We start from the raw sequence: 15,054 nt of genomic DNA, 5'->3' as shown, positions 1-15,054 counted from the left end.
TCCCCTTCCTTTTCTCCATTCACTTGTTGATCTAGTCCCATCTTTCACCATTACCTCCCTGAAATTACTTTTTTTAGGGTTACTAATAACCACCTCATCCAAATATCCAATGGATACTATTTTAGGCCTCACCTTACTCAACCTGTCAACAGCATTAACACAGTTCTATTTTGAAACAATCTTCTGTCTTCTGTGTCACTATCTTCTCCTGGTTCTCCTTTGGCCTTTCTCGCTGCTGCTTTTCTGTGTCCACTGCCAGCTTTCCCTCCTCAACCAGAGTTCCTGAGGTTACCAGACCCCTTCTTTTCGCCACACTAGAGTTGGCAAATTATGGCCCAAAAAGTAAATCTGGCCTGCTGCCTGTTTTTATAATAAAGTTTATCAGAATTGAGCCACATTTAAAAATGTAACATCTATGGCTGCTATCACACTGCAGTGTACAGAGCTGAATAGGTGTGAGAGAGACTATAGGATTCACAAAGCCTAAATATTTACTCTCTGGCTCTTTAAAGAAAAAGTTTGCTGACCCCAGGTCTACACCTTCTCCCTAAGTACCTATTTTAAATACATGCTGGCATTTCTAAAATTAATACCTCTAACCTCATCTCTCTCTCTGAGCTATGGATTCTTCTATACAATTTCTATCTATCTAATCTATCTATCTTATCTATCTATCTATCTATCGCTGCGTTGGGTCTCCGTTGCTGCATGCGGGCTTTCTCTAGTTGCAGTGAGTGAGGGCTACTGTTCGTTGCAGTGCGCAGGCTTCTCATTGCGGTGGCCTCTCTTGTTGCGGAGCACGGGCTTTAGGCAAGCGGGCTCTAGAGCGCAGGCTCAGTAGTTGTGGCGCACGGGCTTAGCTGCTCCGCGGCATGTGGGATCTTCCCGGACCAGGGCTCGAACCCATGTCCCCTGCATTGGCAGGTGGATTCTTAACCACTGCACCACCAGGGAAGTCCCTACAATTACCTATTTAATATTTCTATTTCCCATAGGAAAATCAATACAAACCTAAAATTTTAAAATTCTTTTTGAAAATTAATCCTCCCCATTTACTACCTACTTAAGTGCTCAAACCAAAAATCTAGGAGTCATCCTTGCTTCCTCCCTCTTATTCTTCCTCATATACAACTCATTAACAAGTTCTGTTCATTCTAGTTTCAAAATATACCTTGAACCCATCGACGTCTCTCCATCACGACTGCCACCAGCCCCGTCTAAGTCGACCTGCATTATCACAAGAGTCTGACTGCCCTGCAACCACTTATTTTCCTCCTCAAATCCATTCTCCACAGCAATCATGTTATTATATCTTATTCAATTTTCATAGCAACCCTACAAGTTAGTTACTATTATTATTCCCATTGTACAAATGAGAGAAATTAAGGCTTAAAAAATTTATGTGACTTGCTTCGGTAAAACACAAAACTTAACGTGTGACAGAGATGCCAAACCATTAAACTATAAACTGATGTACTTTCTTTTTCAGAACTGAAGTCTTGAGTCAGAACAGACTAAATCCTTTCCTATGTGACCTCCTATACTTTCAGGCACAGAATAACGTAATTTCAATAGTTCACTATATCCAATATCCTACAGCAATTTTGTTACCTTCTAACTTAGTGAACCATACCCTACTTCTCTCCCACGAATCTACTTTTTCTGATCTATTTCTTTATCATATCTACCAATTTGTTCTTGTCTATCCACCAAGACATGGGCGTTCATGCACACTTGAATCATAAATCAGGACTCCCCAAGCCAACAATCTTTTGTTACACACTGTGTTTTGGTGTTCTTAGCACTGTATGTGTGTGTGTCTCTGTGTGCATGTGAATCTGAGAAGATCTGGTAACATCAGCTAGAAATAAGTGGCGACCACTCACTATGTTCAGAGCATGTGCTCTCCAGTTTCCCTTCCCCATATATTTACTACTGTTTCATACTGAGCTAAATTTACTCATAGCATTTTCTGCCTGGCCTCTTACACACTTAAATTCTTCATCTTTAGCCTATTCTATGAACTTCAAAGGACAAGGAGATTGTATTTTGTAGATTCTCTTTGTTGTACTGTTCTTCCCTTATCATGAATAAATATGTATAGCATACATATGTGCTGTCTCTCTCAAAGAAGCTATGTAAATTTTTCAATACATATTTAATCCCCAAGGATAAAAGACTTACTTTTTCTATAGTATCAATTTTTCCATAACATCAACTAGTTAGTACCAAACAAATAAAAGTAACAAACACTTGCATTTTTCCACGTTTACTTCTTCCCTTTTATTAAACAAATGATCAACTCTGGACCTCTACAACTTTTTACTCTAGAAAGAACATGAACTACAGTGTTTTCAAAATCCTGCTTTCTCCTCTAATTCTAGATTGCTTTGGGGGGGAAATGCAGCTTACCACTACAAGTCCTGTTGTCAGCATTAAGAGAGTAGTGGGCAGGGCATCCACAAACAAAACCTCCAACTGGCACTGCCAAGCAGAGGTGGGAGCAGTGCCCATTGCTGGAAGCACACTCATTCCACCCTGCCTGCCGAGAGGAGTGAAACACGAGGATGTCCATCACATAATCCAAATGGCCCTGAATGATGGTGCGGTTTTGGCCACTGGTTTTGTTGGCACGCTCGATGCTGCGTCGGCTCCAGTCCGTCCAGTAGATGTAATCTTGGTACTGAGTTAAGCCAAAAGGATGAGGCAAGTCATCTGCTATAACCTCACGGTTGAGTCCTGTTTTCAGAAAGGCAGTAGAAAGGGGAGAAGCAGAGAGATGAAATATGTGAGAATGTAAGAGTCTTGTTGGCAAAAATAAAATAAAATGTTAACATACAAAACATTACTTTTGTAAGCAATTTAAAACAGAAAAATTCCTTTAAAAGCAATTCTTAAACCAGACTGGTCCTCTGAAATCAACCCACCTGCAGTCTGACCCCATGCCTCAAACTAATATTCTTGCTACAAATCACTGAGTTTGTTTAAACTCCTGTAAATGGTCTATTTTGATTGTGGTCTTATTTTCCCTCCGTAAAGGTCTATAGTTCAACTATTTTTCCTTCCATAAAAAGATGGAAATGCATATATTGTATTTTACTGGTACAAAAAGTCACTTCAGGAATATCCAGGGTGTTATAAATTCCATTATAAGCCCAACAGTAATGAAATTTCCACATATTAAAGAGATATGAATCCAAGTATTTGGCCCACTATTAATAAATAGGATACAGTGTGAGACAGAGGAAGAACCTAGACATTCATATGAAGTTTTATTAATAGTATCTAACCTATGGTAAATAACAGCCACTGAGTTTTGCACAGAAAGGATTATATACTATCTGTCTGAACAAAAAGGAGTACAGCTTACCAAGCATATTTGAAGATTCTATTAAGTTGGTGTCTAGGTCTGTCCAATAAAGCCTCCTTTTAGCATAATCAATAGTTAGGCCATTTGCTCGCCCCACATTTGGAACTAATGTAGTACGTTCACTTCCATCCATGGCAGCTCTGTCTATCTTAGGCTTTCCACCCCATTCAGTCCAATACATAAATCTAAATTCAAAACAGTGGATATTTAACATTTCATTTTTGACTATTTGGGAGAAAGGATCATATTCATGCATAGTAACTAAATGAATTTAAAGAAAATATACATTAAGTCAAGGAAATTGGTAAAGCAAAATCATAGCTATAATTTTTTTCAAGAATATTGGCAGCCTCAACTAAATATTTTTTCTCATATCCTAAAAAGGAAGTGAGTCAGCTTTCCTTAGTCTTTCCAATGAATTTGTTCCATCCAAAACCTAGGAACTGGAAACAAACCAATGATTTCCTTATTGCAGCACTTGCATTTATAAAACTAATATTCAAGAAGTTAGGAAAGAATTAAAGCTCTGGTCTCAGAACCTGATTCACTTCAGAACAAAATATATGTATTTCTGAATACAAGTAATTCGGATTTTTAAATTTTTAAACTTCTTTTCAATTTGTGTCATCAACTCTCCCCCAAACCAAGTTGCAGCAGTACATCAAGGGTAAAGATTAATAGCCTTTAACTGAAATTTAAAAGCAAAGTTTGAAAATGTATTTGGTCACATGGTCCAAGGTAACATACTGCTACGTGTAAGAGCAACGAACCACCCCTTAATGTGTCAGCTGGTCAGTGAACACTATTACTACAACCCCTGTGAAATTTTAGAACACTCTTTTGCTTTTATTGTACTCTTTTGAGTTTTTCACCTTAACCTTAGAGCGGCCCAACAGTATAGGCTTTTTACACATGAGGAGGCCAAGGCACTAAAAGTGTGACTGATTTGTCTAATGTCTTCAAGCCAGTCATATGGCAGAGCTAGAACTAGAAGCTAATCCTTAGCCAAATGCCCTTTCAGCTGAACTAGTTGTGCTAGTTTCAAGACACTCTGAATACTGGGACTAGGAATGTTCTCCACATGCCAAGTCTCATCAAATACCCATGGGAGACATTCACTCATCAGCCTGTTAGCTGATGGTTGATTTGGTAGCAATGTATGAACACGCTTTTCTGAAAACTGAAGTGTCTCGGTCTTTGTTTGCATTTGTACTTGTCAGCTGACAGGCACGTGCACACCCCAAGAGCCCAAGAGAAAACAACTGTGGGAGAAATTTCACAGTTGCCAGCAGCCACATAAACTAGAGACCTTCATTCCAACTACTAAATATATCTGTCTGGTAACTAATGTTTAGAATAAAAATCACCATAACCCAATCACAACATGTCAGCACAGAGAGGGTGCTTTCAGTATGACCTTCTTAACTACATGGCTAACAAGCTAACCACGGAACTGACTGATTGAGGGAAACTATTTTTCATTACGGCTATAGTAAATATGTTTGTATGTTCACATTGTTAACTTCTGCTTTTTAAAATGGAGTTATTCTTCAAATTTCAGATTTCTTAGATGCTGGCTTTTTAAAACTTGCTAAATCATGTAAGAAGGATCATCTACCATTGAAAAACATGTCACGTTGTAAATAAATAGTTTATTTATCAGAAAGTTCACTGTTTACTATCAAAGTTTCCCCAAGTTTATAATAATAATCAAACTAACTGTCCATATTTGAATTAACAAACATTCTAGAATGGAGCTTGTAAAATGCAGTTATTTCCTAGCACACATTATTTCAGTGGGTTTACTTTCATAGGTTTGGAATCTGGTGTAACTTGGAAGAGAGTGCAAGCAAATACAGACTTGATGACACCTTTAAAAAGGCTGTCTACTTAGTATGTAAGTATGATCATTAATATTTAATTATTAATCCATTTCACTAATCTTTTTCACCCAGTGTTAATGATGACAAAAGTCAAATTTAGCGAATAATTATTAATTCTAAATCAGTGAAATCTCAACTAATGGTTTTAAGATAAAGCCTGTCTATGGTTGACTTCTCAAATTCCTAATAAGCATTATTTAAGACATCAAGAATATAATCCATAACTTGGCCATGAACAATGCAGTTGCAAAGAATGCATACAAAAAGCTGTTTACCCTTCAGCGGGGTCCAATGCAAGAGCTCTGGGACTATCTAGGTCTTTCCACACCAAAACTTGTCGGTGCTGCCCATCCAACTTTGATACCTCAATTCGATTTGTTCCTGTGTCTGCCCAGTACAAGTTCTTCCCAAGCCAGTCTACTGCCATGCCTTCTGGATAATCTAAGCCAAATTCTACCACATGTTCCAGTGCACTGCCATTCATAAAGGCTCTGCTGATGGTCTGCAAAAATAAGATTAACAAAAAAGTCACAGGGCTTAAGTACAAAACACTATCCAGAAGGAACGTATGGTTTGGTTTTCGTTGGGTGGGAGGATCCAGAAGAACCAGAGGCATAGTTTCTCAATACAATTCACATATTTTATGAGCAAAGAAAAAAAAATGATGTCAATCTCTAATAAATGCAACTGTGACCTCAAGTTTTATTGCCAATTCAGGGAGAAAGTTTTGAAATTTTTAAGGACCAGAAATGTATTCTAGTAAAACAGTGGAATGACTATTCTTGTAAAATTTATTAGTAATCAAGTGAAAAAGATGTGACCAGAATGTTGTAGACTTTTAACTGGCAGTCAGCTTCCTGAAGGTACTTGAGAGTATGCCATGTCATTGTGTCAACTGAAGATCTCAACAACCTTATATTGATACCTTATAGAAGCGCATATGACTATTATCATACCATTACCACTGTAGCTTTGAATCCCCTAAAAATTAAAACCGTCATAATTCAAGCTATTAATAATAGCTGCTACTTCTTGGCAAGTACTATCCTAAGTACTTTGTGTACATATATTTTCTCATTTAATCCTCACAACAGCCCTGCAAGATAAGACATTATCGCTATTTTCAAGATGAGGAAACTTACAAGCCCACATAATAAAAGCCAAGATAAAGCATTTATTCACTCATTTAACAGATTTTACTGAACACCATTAGAATCCAACTCTGGCTCTAACATTCCATGATTTTTGCACATGAGACAAAATTTTACGCAAGTTATCTAAAACAAGTCCAAAACAATCTGGAAGAAGGAAAGCTTATTCTCCAGATTTTCTGGTTAAGAGCTCCTCCTTATTGACTCAGTGTGCTTTTCAATATTTATTCTAGGGGGGAAAAAAAAGGTATGCTATAACTCATAATTGGCATTTTCTACCTCAGTCAGGCGCCCCCAAATTTTTTTTAATAAATTAAGAGTCAAGTCTCTATAAGCCATTTATATGAAGCATACAATTGCTTACTCTCTAACTGAAGAAAATGTCATTCATTATATTCAAACAGAACAAAGTAGAGGAAGATTATGTCTTGCAGATTTAGAACACTCAAGCAAAGTATCTTGCACTAAAAGATACTTAATAAAATACTGAATGGGCCTTTCCCTCGACTTCCTTTAAAAAGTTAAGTGTTTTTGTTGAACTCTGCCTATTAAGTAATGAGGAAAGCTGATAATAGCACGAAGACTCAGAAATTCTAGACGCTCTCCCTTTTAGCCCCCAGTTTTAATATTCCAGTTCTTTTGCTAACCTTGAGTGATATGTCAGTCCAGTAAATTCGGTTGTCTGTCACATCAAAATCCAAAGCAGAAGCTTCTTTGACACCAGTGAGTGGGATGGCCACGTTATTATTGTTAGTTTCCAAAGAAATTCTCCTGATATCTGCCCTCCGTGAAAACAAAAGGAAAGCCTCTGGGACAATGCAGGTCTTCATGTCACTGATGAGTTCAAAGCCAATGGGGCAGGCACAGCGAAGGCCCTGAGGTCTATAGAGGCAGAGATGGCTGCATCCCCCATTCTCCTCAGCGCAGGGGTTGGAACCTAAAATTATAAAAGGGCACAGAAGGACACACGCATTGACACAACCAACACATTTTCAATTTAAAATGACTAAGCATTTGTTTCACAAAGACCAAGGATTATATTTGCTCCCAAACCTAGAGTTTCAGCTCTAATCTCATAAACATGCACTATGAGGATTAATAGGGAATAAAAGGCCAGGCACAGTTGTGCAGGCCTATAGTCCCAGCTGCTCGCAAGCAGGATGGCTTGAGCCCAGGAGTTCTGACCGGTAATGCTCTATGCTGACTGGGTATCCGATTAAGTTGGCATCAGTATGGTGACCTCCCAGGAGTGGGGACTACCAGGTTGCCTAAGGAGTGGTGAACTGGCCCAGGCTGAAAACGGAGCAGGTCAAAACTCCTGTGCTGATCAACTGGGAATAAAGGTATGACAAAAATACTTTCCTTTGTACCCACAGTAAACTTTAAGTAAACTGCCTTATTCATACAGTAGAAATTCTTTTCATGAAGGGGTGTGTGTGTGTGTTAAGTTTAGCCCTTTGATTCAAACTATGTAGCCAGAGTACTAAGCCAACATTTAAAAGGTCTATTCCTGCCAATCAATCTGATAACTTAAAGTTCTCATTTGTTTCCGGGTAAACAACTTTAAAGAAAGTTCTCGATTCCAAAATTATTCATGGACCATCTACATGGTGCCCAGCACTAGGTCATCCCCAAATATCACTGAACTTGGTGATATGCTGAAAATATGTTTGGAGGTTGCAGGAACCAAAAGAAGAAAGTGATTTGGAGTATTTTCCCTGGGACATTTATTTAATTTCTCTGGTTCTTACATTTAGGGTTTCACAGTAGGGAGGTGGAAGGAAATGGAATGATAGTCCCTGAGAAAGAAGATAATTGTCTAAAAGCTGTTCACTGTCTTCCTTAGCCACCATAAGACACCATGGGATATGATGTAAAAGGTATCAGACTTTGAGAAAAACGTACCACAAAGAATTTATGTATATCCCCTCAAAGCATCAACAATTTACACTGCTGACTTTACAAGCTGCTGACTGTCTCCATCTTTTCTCATTCCTGGTTCAATCTCTACGAGAATTGTGGAATTACTTACCAATGATTCGATGAACATTTGTGGCCTTCAGGCCCATGAGGTCAGGGAGCTGGTCTATGATGATTTCCCGCTCTGCACTTCGTTTGTGTACTCTTTCGATGCTACGCCTCTGCCAGTCAGTCCAGTAAACATAGTCACCCAACAAAGTAAACCCAAATATGTGGGGAATTTTGTCTTCCACTAGCACTCGTCTCCCAGTCCCATCGGTATTCATAACCTTGAAGTTTAAGTTTAAAGAGAAGGAAGAGGAAAAGATGTGTACTTATTCTTCAAATGTATGTAAAAATGACAAAACCAACTGTGCCTACATCAAAATCCAAGTGTCATCTTAGTTACTCCTATTACAATGCTTTCACAAAATGACAACATGTTCATTTAATGAGAATGATTTCAAAGACTCAATGTAGGCTCATATTTTACCTCTATTTCTCCAGTCTTTTACTACCCTTCCTTCTAAAAATTCTGGCAACATTAGATTTAGTATGCACCTCCTCTATTGAATGACTGTGTAAAAATTAAAAGTACAATAGGATCACCTTAAGTTTGCTTGTACATTTGTTTTCAAATTATAGTGTACCTCTGCACATATTATTTTATTACGTATTGTGTTTTATAACATATTTTATTTTATCCTGAGAGTTTTGCCTGTTTGACATCTAAGGAAACTAAGATTCAAATAAGGTTACACAGCTTGTAAACAGAGTTGATGTCTTTTTTAGGACTCCTTTATTTAGTGTATTTTTTATTTCATTGTTTTTGTTTAAAAAATAAAAAAAAAAACAAACACTCTAGATACTCTCTCTGCGACTAAGTTTCAAGGAACTAGGATGTATCAGCTCTTTCCAACTACCCTACGGTCCCCAACCTTTCTGGCACCAGGGACCAGTTTCGTGGAAGACAATTTTTCCACGGACCAGGTGGAGGAGGATGGTTTCAGGATGATTCAAGCACATTACATGTATTGTGCTCTTTATTTCTATTACTATTACATTGTAATATAATATGAAATATATAAGGAAATAATTATACAGCTCACCATAATGCAGAATCAGCGGGAGCCCTGAGCTTGTCACTTGCCGCTCACTGACAGGGTTTTGATATGAGTCTGCAAGCAATTGATTTATTACGGTCTCTGTGCGGTCAAACCTCTCTGCTAATGATAATCTGTATTTGCGACCTAGAGCCCTCACATGCGCAGTTCACGGTAGGGTTCGCGCTCTTATGAGAATCTAATGCCGCCGCTGATCTGACAGGAGGCGGAGCTCAGGCAGTAATACGACCAATGGGGAGCAGCTGTAAATACAGATGGAGCTTCGCTCGGCTCACCTCCTACTGTGCAACCCGGTTCCTAACAGACCACAGACGACTATTGGTCCGTGGCCCGGGGGTTGGGGACCCCTGCTATAGCAACATTATTAAATTCATCCTGACATTTTCATTATAAACATCAGCAATTTCCCTAGAAGTGGCAAAGGCGTCTTATCTGTCTCTGACATTGCAGAAACATGTACTAATCTTCTGTTCTAAAAGACAGAGGAAGTATTCTAAAGCACCAACTTCCAAGTCCTCATCTGAGAACATTTCTATCATTTAAAGTGGCCTGTGTACCAGGCAAATCAGCCTTCAGAAATGTTATTCTGTTACTAATAACATGTACATGCAAACACCCACCTAAAAAGAAGTATCAGGCATAATCTTATACAAGTATTAATTTTTTATTCATAAATTATATTCCATGTAAGTCAATACTGTGATGCCTAGATGGAATGACAAGCAAATATCTTTATCTCTCCTCTCTAAAAATTTTAAAACACTTGCTGACCTTCCCCAAACATCCAAACCTTGGAAACAAAATACTTAAAAATTGAGCAAAATTGTGCTATATTCTTGTATCTTCACTTGCAAATATCAATAAATATTTGATTTATATCTGACGGAAGAGAGATTATATTAGTTGGATGTTTATCTGTTCATATTAGATACAAGAGGACTTCTATTAAGCCAACTGAATAAATCTATATTTAAATACAATGTTTTTTAAAAGTCAAAAACATAGTTAAAAAGAATTAAATACTACTCCAACTCCTAACATTACATACTTTTTAAAGTTAATAATTTCTCCTTGAGACATGAGTTTAGATTTTTTACATATTTTCTTGCAACAGACCATTCCTGGATATATTTTATGATGTCTACGGTTTATCTTAAAATTACTTTGGTGTTTAAAAGTAAAATGACTAAGCAGAGAAAAAAGGTTGATAATCTGTTTTCATATATAACTAGGATGTGATCTCTAGAATAGCAGGAACCTAATTCATCTATTTATGTCTTTCACAGCTACTATTAAACAGCCTGGCAGAGAACTCAATAAATATTTGTTAAATAATTTTTAAAAGGAGGGACTTCCCTGGTGGCACAGTGGTTAAGAATCTGCCTGCCAATGCAGGGGACACGGGTTCAAGCCCTGGTCCGGGAGGATCCCACATGCTGCGGAGCAACTAAGCCCGTGTGCCACAACTACTGAGCCTGCAAGCCACAACTACTGAGCCCGTGAGCCTAGAGCCCGTGCTCCGCAACAAGAGAAGCCACGTAAGACCTATGACAGTCAAGAAACCTTCTTAAAAATGGGAATAAAAATTTATAAAACAGTTCTTATCCTCAGATCCTAGCTTAGCCATGTGAATGAATGAAAGGTATTCTTGCCCAAATTTTAAATCCATGTAAAAATGCATACTACTGCCTACTTTTAGAGAATGGATACATTCCTGATCCCTCCTAAAAGCAGAGCTCCAAGAAAGAATTTCTGGCCCCATTTTATTACTGCCTGAAAACTCTGATCAGGGTGAAAATCTTTCCTTTATTAGACATAATTTAGAATAGTCATTATTTTAGGTAGGAGCAGCTTATTTTAAAACTCTGTCCTTTTGCCTCCACCCTAATATGGAGATTCTCTCTTGACTCTGGTATCTTCCTCTACCCTCCTTGCAAGAATTTCCTCCCAATACTATGTCCTTCCTTCCCAGGATCTCCAATTTCTCCCTCTCCATAAGGTCCTTCTTTTCTGCCTTTAACACAGTTTCCACCATTTTAGAAAGACGCTGTTTAAAAGCTAAATGATTCTGTTTTTGCTGCCATGTTCTTTGAATGATCTGTAGCCGCTGCCTCCACCTCTTACCATTCATTCCCTTACCTCCCTACAACTGGCTGACAATCTGTGACTCGCTCAAATGACTACGGAAAATGATCAGTGACTACTTTCCTGTTCTTCTCTGCTCTTGTGCACAATCTGCTTTCTATCTCTTCATCTCACTGGTTCCTCTTTCCTTTTTCAAACCTGGCTGGATATGTTCCAATATTTCCTGAGTTGTTCTCTGTCTATAAAACACCTTTCAACAAGCCCATCAAGTCTTAAGTCTTTAATATTACCTTATGCAGAAAAATTACAAAGATGTAAAGTTCTAGTCTAAAGTCTCATCAGTTTCTACTGCAATATTTCCCACTGCATCTCCCAGAAAATTTACTGCTACCTCATCTAAAATGTCAGATACTTAACAGGAAACCTATCTTCTCCATTAGGGGGAGGAGTTCATCATCCTATCAGAGAGCATCTAACACAGAATGCTAAACATTCTGTATTACAGAACTCTAAAATAATACTTTCTTACAAGTGTATGGTATAGTAAAACGTGTCTGCTTTTACCTTATTCCTCGTTTCAGTATTATCTTAAATCAATTATTATCTTACATTTAATAAATTAATGCTAATTTTGCTGATTACTATGCTCCAATATTGGCCTTCCTATTAAAATTTATTTGCTGATCTAAAAGCATACACTAGTTGCCTAAGACTGAACTTTTTAAAAATAAAACCTAAATTTCTACTTCAAAAATATTACAGGATCAACCAACTCTCCTCTTTCAGTTATGTGTCCTGCAACATTCTTGTTTGTTCATTTTGAGACATTAACAACTTAAAACAAAGATAGCTGATTAGCTATGAATTTAGATAATGGGCAAAGAATTAAACTGAAAACCACAGTGAGAAAAATAACAAAAAGATAATTCCAAAAGATTCTTCTGGTTTACACAACTCAGCATTTTCTTATTTAGCATATATTCTTCATTGTTCTGCTCTCTAAAAATCTCTTATGGTTAGCAAACAATACTCTGGCAGAATTAGACAGGTTTGGATTTTAAATATAAGCTCTATCACTCACTAGATACCCTTAAGGAAATTTCTCACATGTAAAATAGGGAGAGAGCACTTACATTACTGAATTATTTAAGAATTAAAGAAAAGAATGTTTACTTATATAGCACAGTATCAGATTAGTAGATGCTCAGTGAATGCTGGTTCTTGCCCTTTATTGTTTTAGTAAAATGCTTTAGTCCCTAAAAGTAAACAGCTATATTTAAATGGCTATATTTAATTAATTTAGTAAAATACAGTGCTTCAAAATAAAAATTAATACATAAATATAAAAGGATATGTGGAAGTAAAGGACCAAAGAACCACACAGTTTTAAGCTGAATAAAAACAACACAGACCTTTCTGTATCCTGGCAACTAGTGGAAAACTGCAGGGCTGCAGCCTTATTCCCATTTCCAACCCCCATTTTTATTGTTTGCTTATGCTACTAAGACGCACAGTAACTGAAACAGTAAACAAAATGGAGCAGTTTGACAATTTGATTGGAATATACTTTTTGCTGCTCTACCAGACCCTCAACTCCACTCCCCACCCCAAATCAAACAACATTAATAAACATATCTACTAAATGCAAATCACATGAAAAGCATGATGAATGCTAAAAAGTTTACAACAGGGCCTCTTCTAGCTAAGGGATTACAATCTGGTTGAGGAAGTAAACTATATTTACATTAAAACCATACACATACACCCTTCTCTGGCCTACAGCTAATCAGGAAAAACTTTAGGAAGGAGCAGGAGTTCAAATCCACCTTCAAGAATTAGAAGAATTTTGACAAAGAAAAAGAGAAAATGATTTTTCAGAATAAAAGAAGTAACACACGTTAAGACACAGTCAAGGATGTCTTGTTTGACTGACTTTGAAAGAGATGCTTTGAGGTAGAAAGAATACAAAAGGGACTCAAGAGAGACAGCACCCTATAGGAGGTATGAAATCCCAGGTAAGAAAAACTATAGAAAACAAGAAACTTCTGAAAGCACTTTAAGGAAGAGTGACATAACAAAGCTGTATTTCAGGAAGACCTCATTTACCTCTATCACTGTGTCCAGATTGTGCTAAAGATAAATATCTTAAATACAGAATTATGGTTAATAAAATATTTTCAATTTCTATGGGATGATAATAGAGGTCCAAAAATCCCCTTTCTGAAAGTCTTTGGGCTAGCTCTATTTTAGAATTTGGACTTCTTTGAAATACCGAAAGGCTAACACAATGCACATAGCGTATCACCTCTACCTGGGTCCAGGGCAGCACTTCATTGCCAAGCATGATAATATTTTTGCAGCAAGACATATACATATTCCCACAAAGGGGGATAAATAGAGACTACAATTAGTCTTACACTGCTTCAAGTCAGACTCTTTTTTTTTTTTTTTTAAAGCGTTTTTGATGTGGACCATTTTTAAAGTCTTTATTGAATTTGTTACAATACTGCTTCCATTTTGTGTTTTGGTTTTCTTGGGCTCCCCCACCAGGGATGGAACCCACACCCCCTGCCTGGACCACCAGGGAAGTCCCTCAAGCCAGACTCTCTACCAACGGAATTAATAAAAATAACTTTCAGTTTCGAGAGCTTTTTGGATTTCAGAATTGCACATAGAGGATTGTAGGTTAGGAATGCTTTGGTGATCTTCACTCTGGTCCCCTGACAAAACTGGGGCTTGGATCAGTGTTAATGCTGCTCCAACTGCAAGCAAGGGTCTCAGGAAGAAGAAAAACAAGCAAAGGACATGTTAAAAAGATAACGTAATTTTTAGCAACATCTTGCAAAACAACAACAAATGATAATGAAGGTCTTAAGAAGATCTTTAGAATAGCACAGAGTCCAAGAACTCAAATATAGTTCCCTAAAAGCCACATCTAAGGATTTTGTAGCTTCGCACACTAGAGTATTAGACCCTTCCAGCTAGCCATTCCTTGTTCTCTCACTTTAAAGGCAAAAACTAAAAGTGTTTTTTTTTGTGGGGGTGGGGTGGGGGGAGTTGTGGAGTAAATAAAGTGCACGCTAAAGCTAGATATATCACATCTATTTCAAATTAAACAATGTAATTAAGATATGCTAAGATACTTTAAATGTAAATTTGTAAGCACACTGCTTCCCTTAATTCCCTATCTTCCCATTCTTGACTGTTGTAGCTTTTTACAACAGGGTTGGGTCTAGAACAGTGCTGTCCAAAAGAAATACAAGTTACAAATGTGAGTCATGTGTGTAATTTAAAATTTTCTAGGAGCCAGATTTTTTAAAGTTTAAAAAAAAACAGGTAAAAGCAATTTTAATAATATATTTAATCTATTCATATATATCCAAAATATTTTATTTCAACATGTAATCACTCTTTAAAAATTTATTAACGAGATTTTATGTTTTTTCTTACTGGGTCTTCTCAGTATGCATTTTACACTTCAA

At 37.3% G+C, this 15,054-nt stretch overlaps 1 protein-coding gene across 1 annotated transcript in view; it reads right to left on the bottom strand.

The window, feature by feature from the left end:
- LRP6 (LDL receptor related protein 6) overlaps nt 1–15,054 on the bottom strand; it is a 184,908-nt gene that overhangs the window by 38,998 nt on the left and 130,856 nt on the right. The window contains exons 8-12 of the mRNA XM_061205368.1: nt 8,437–8,653; nt 7,052–7,341; nt 5,529–5,755; nt 3,371–3,555; nt 2,413–2,739 (exon numbers count right to left, since the gene is read on the bottom strand). Of these exons, the coding sequence (XP_061061351.1) occupies nt 2,413–2,739; nt 3,371–3,555; nt 5,529–5,755; nt 7,052–7,341; nt 8,437–8,653 (1,246 nt within the window). The remainder of the gene's footprint in view (nt 1–2,412; nt 2,740–3,370; nt 3,556–5,528; nt 5,756–7,051; nt 7,342–8,436; nt 8,654–15,054) is intronic.

Source organism: Eubalaena glacialis, chromosome 11 (assembly GCF_028564815.1).
Source record: "Eubalaena glacialis isolate mEubGla1 chromosome 11, mEubGla1.1.hap2.+ XY, whole genome shotgun sequence".
Classification (NCBI taxonomy): domain Eukaryota; kingdom Metazoa; phylum Chordata; class Mammalia; order Artiodactyla; family Balaenidae; genus Eubalaena; species Eubalaena glacialis.
The sequence above is the reverse complement of the archived record's forward strand: the minus strand, read 5'-3'. Positions and strand labels throughout refer to the sequence as shown.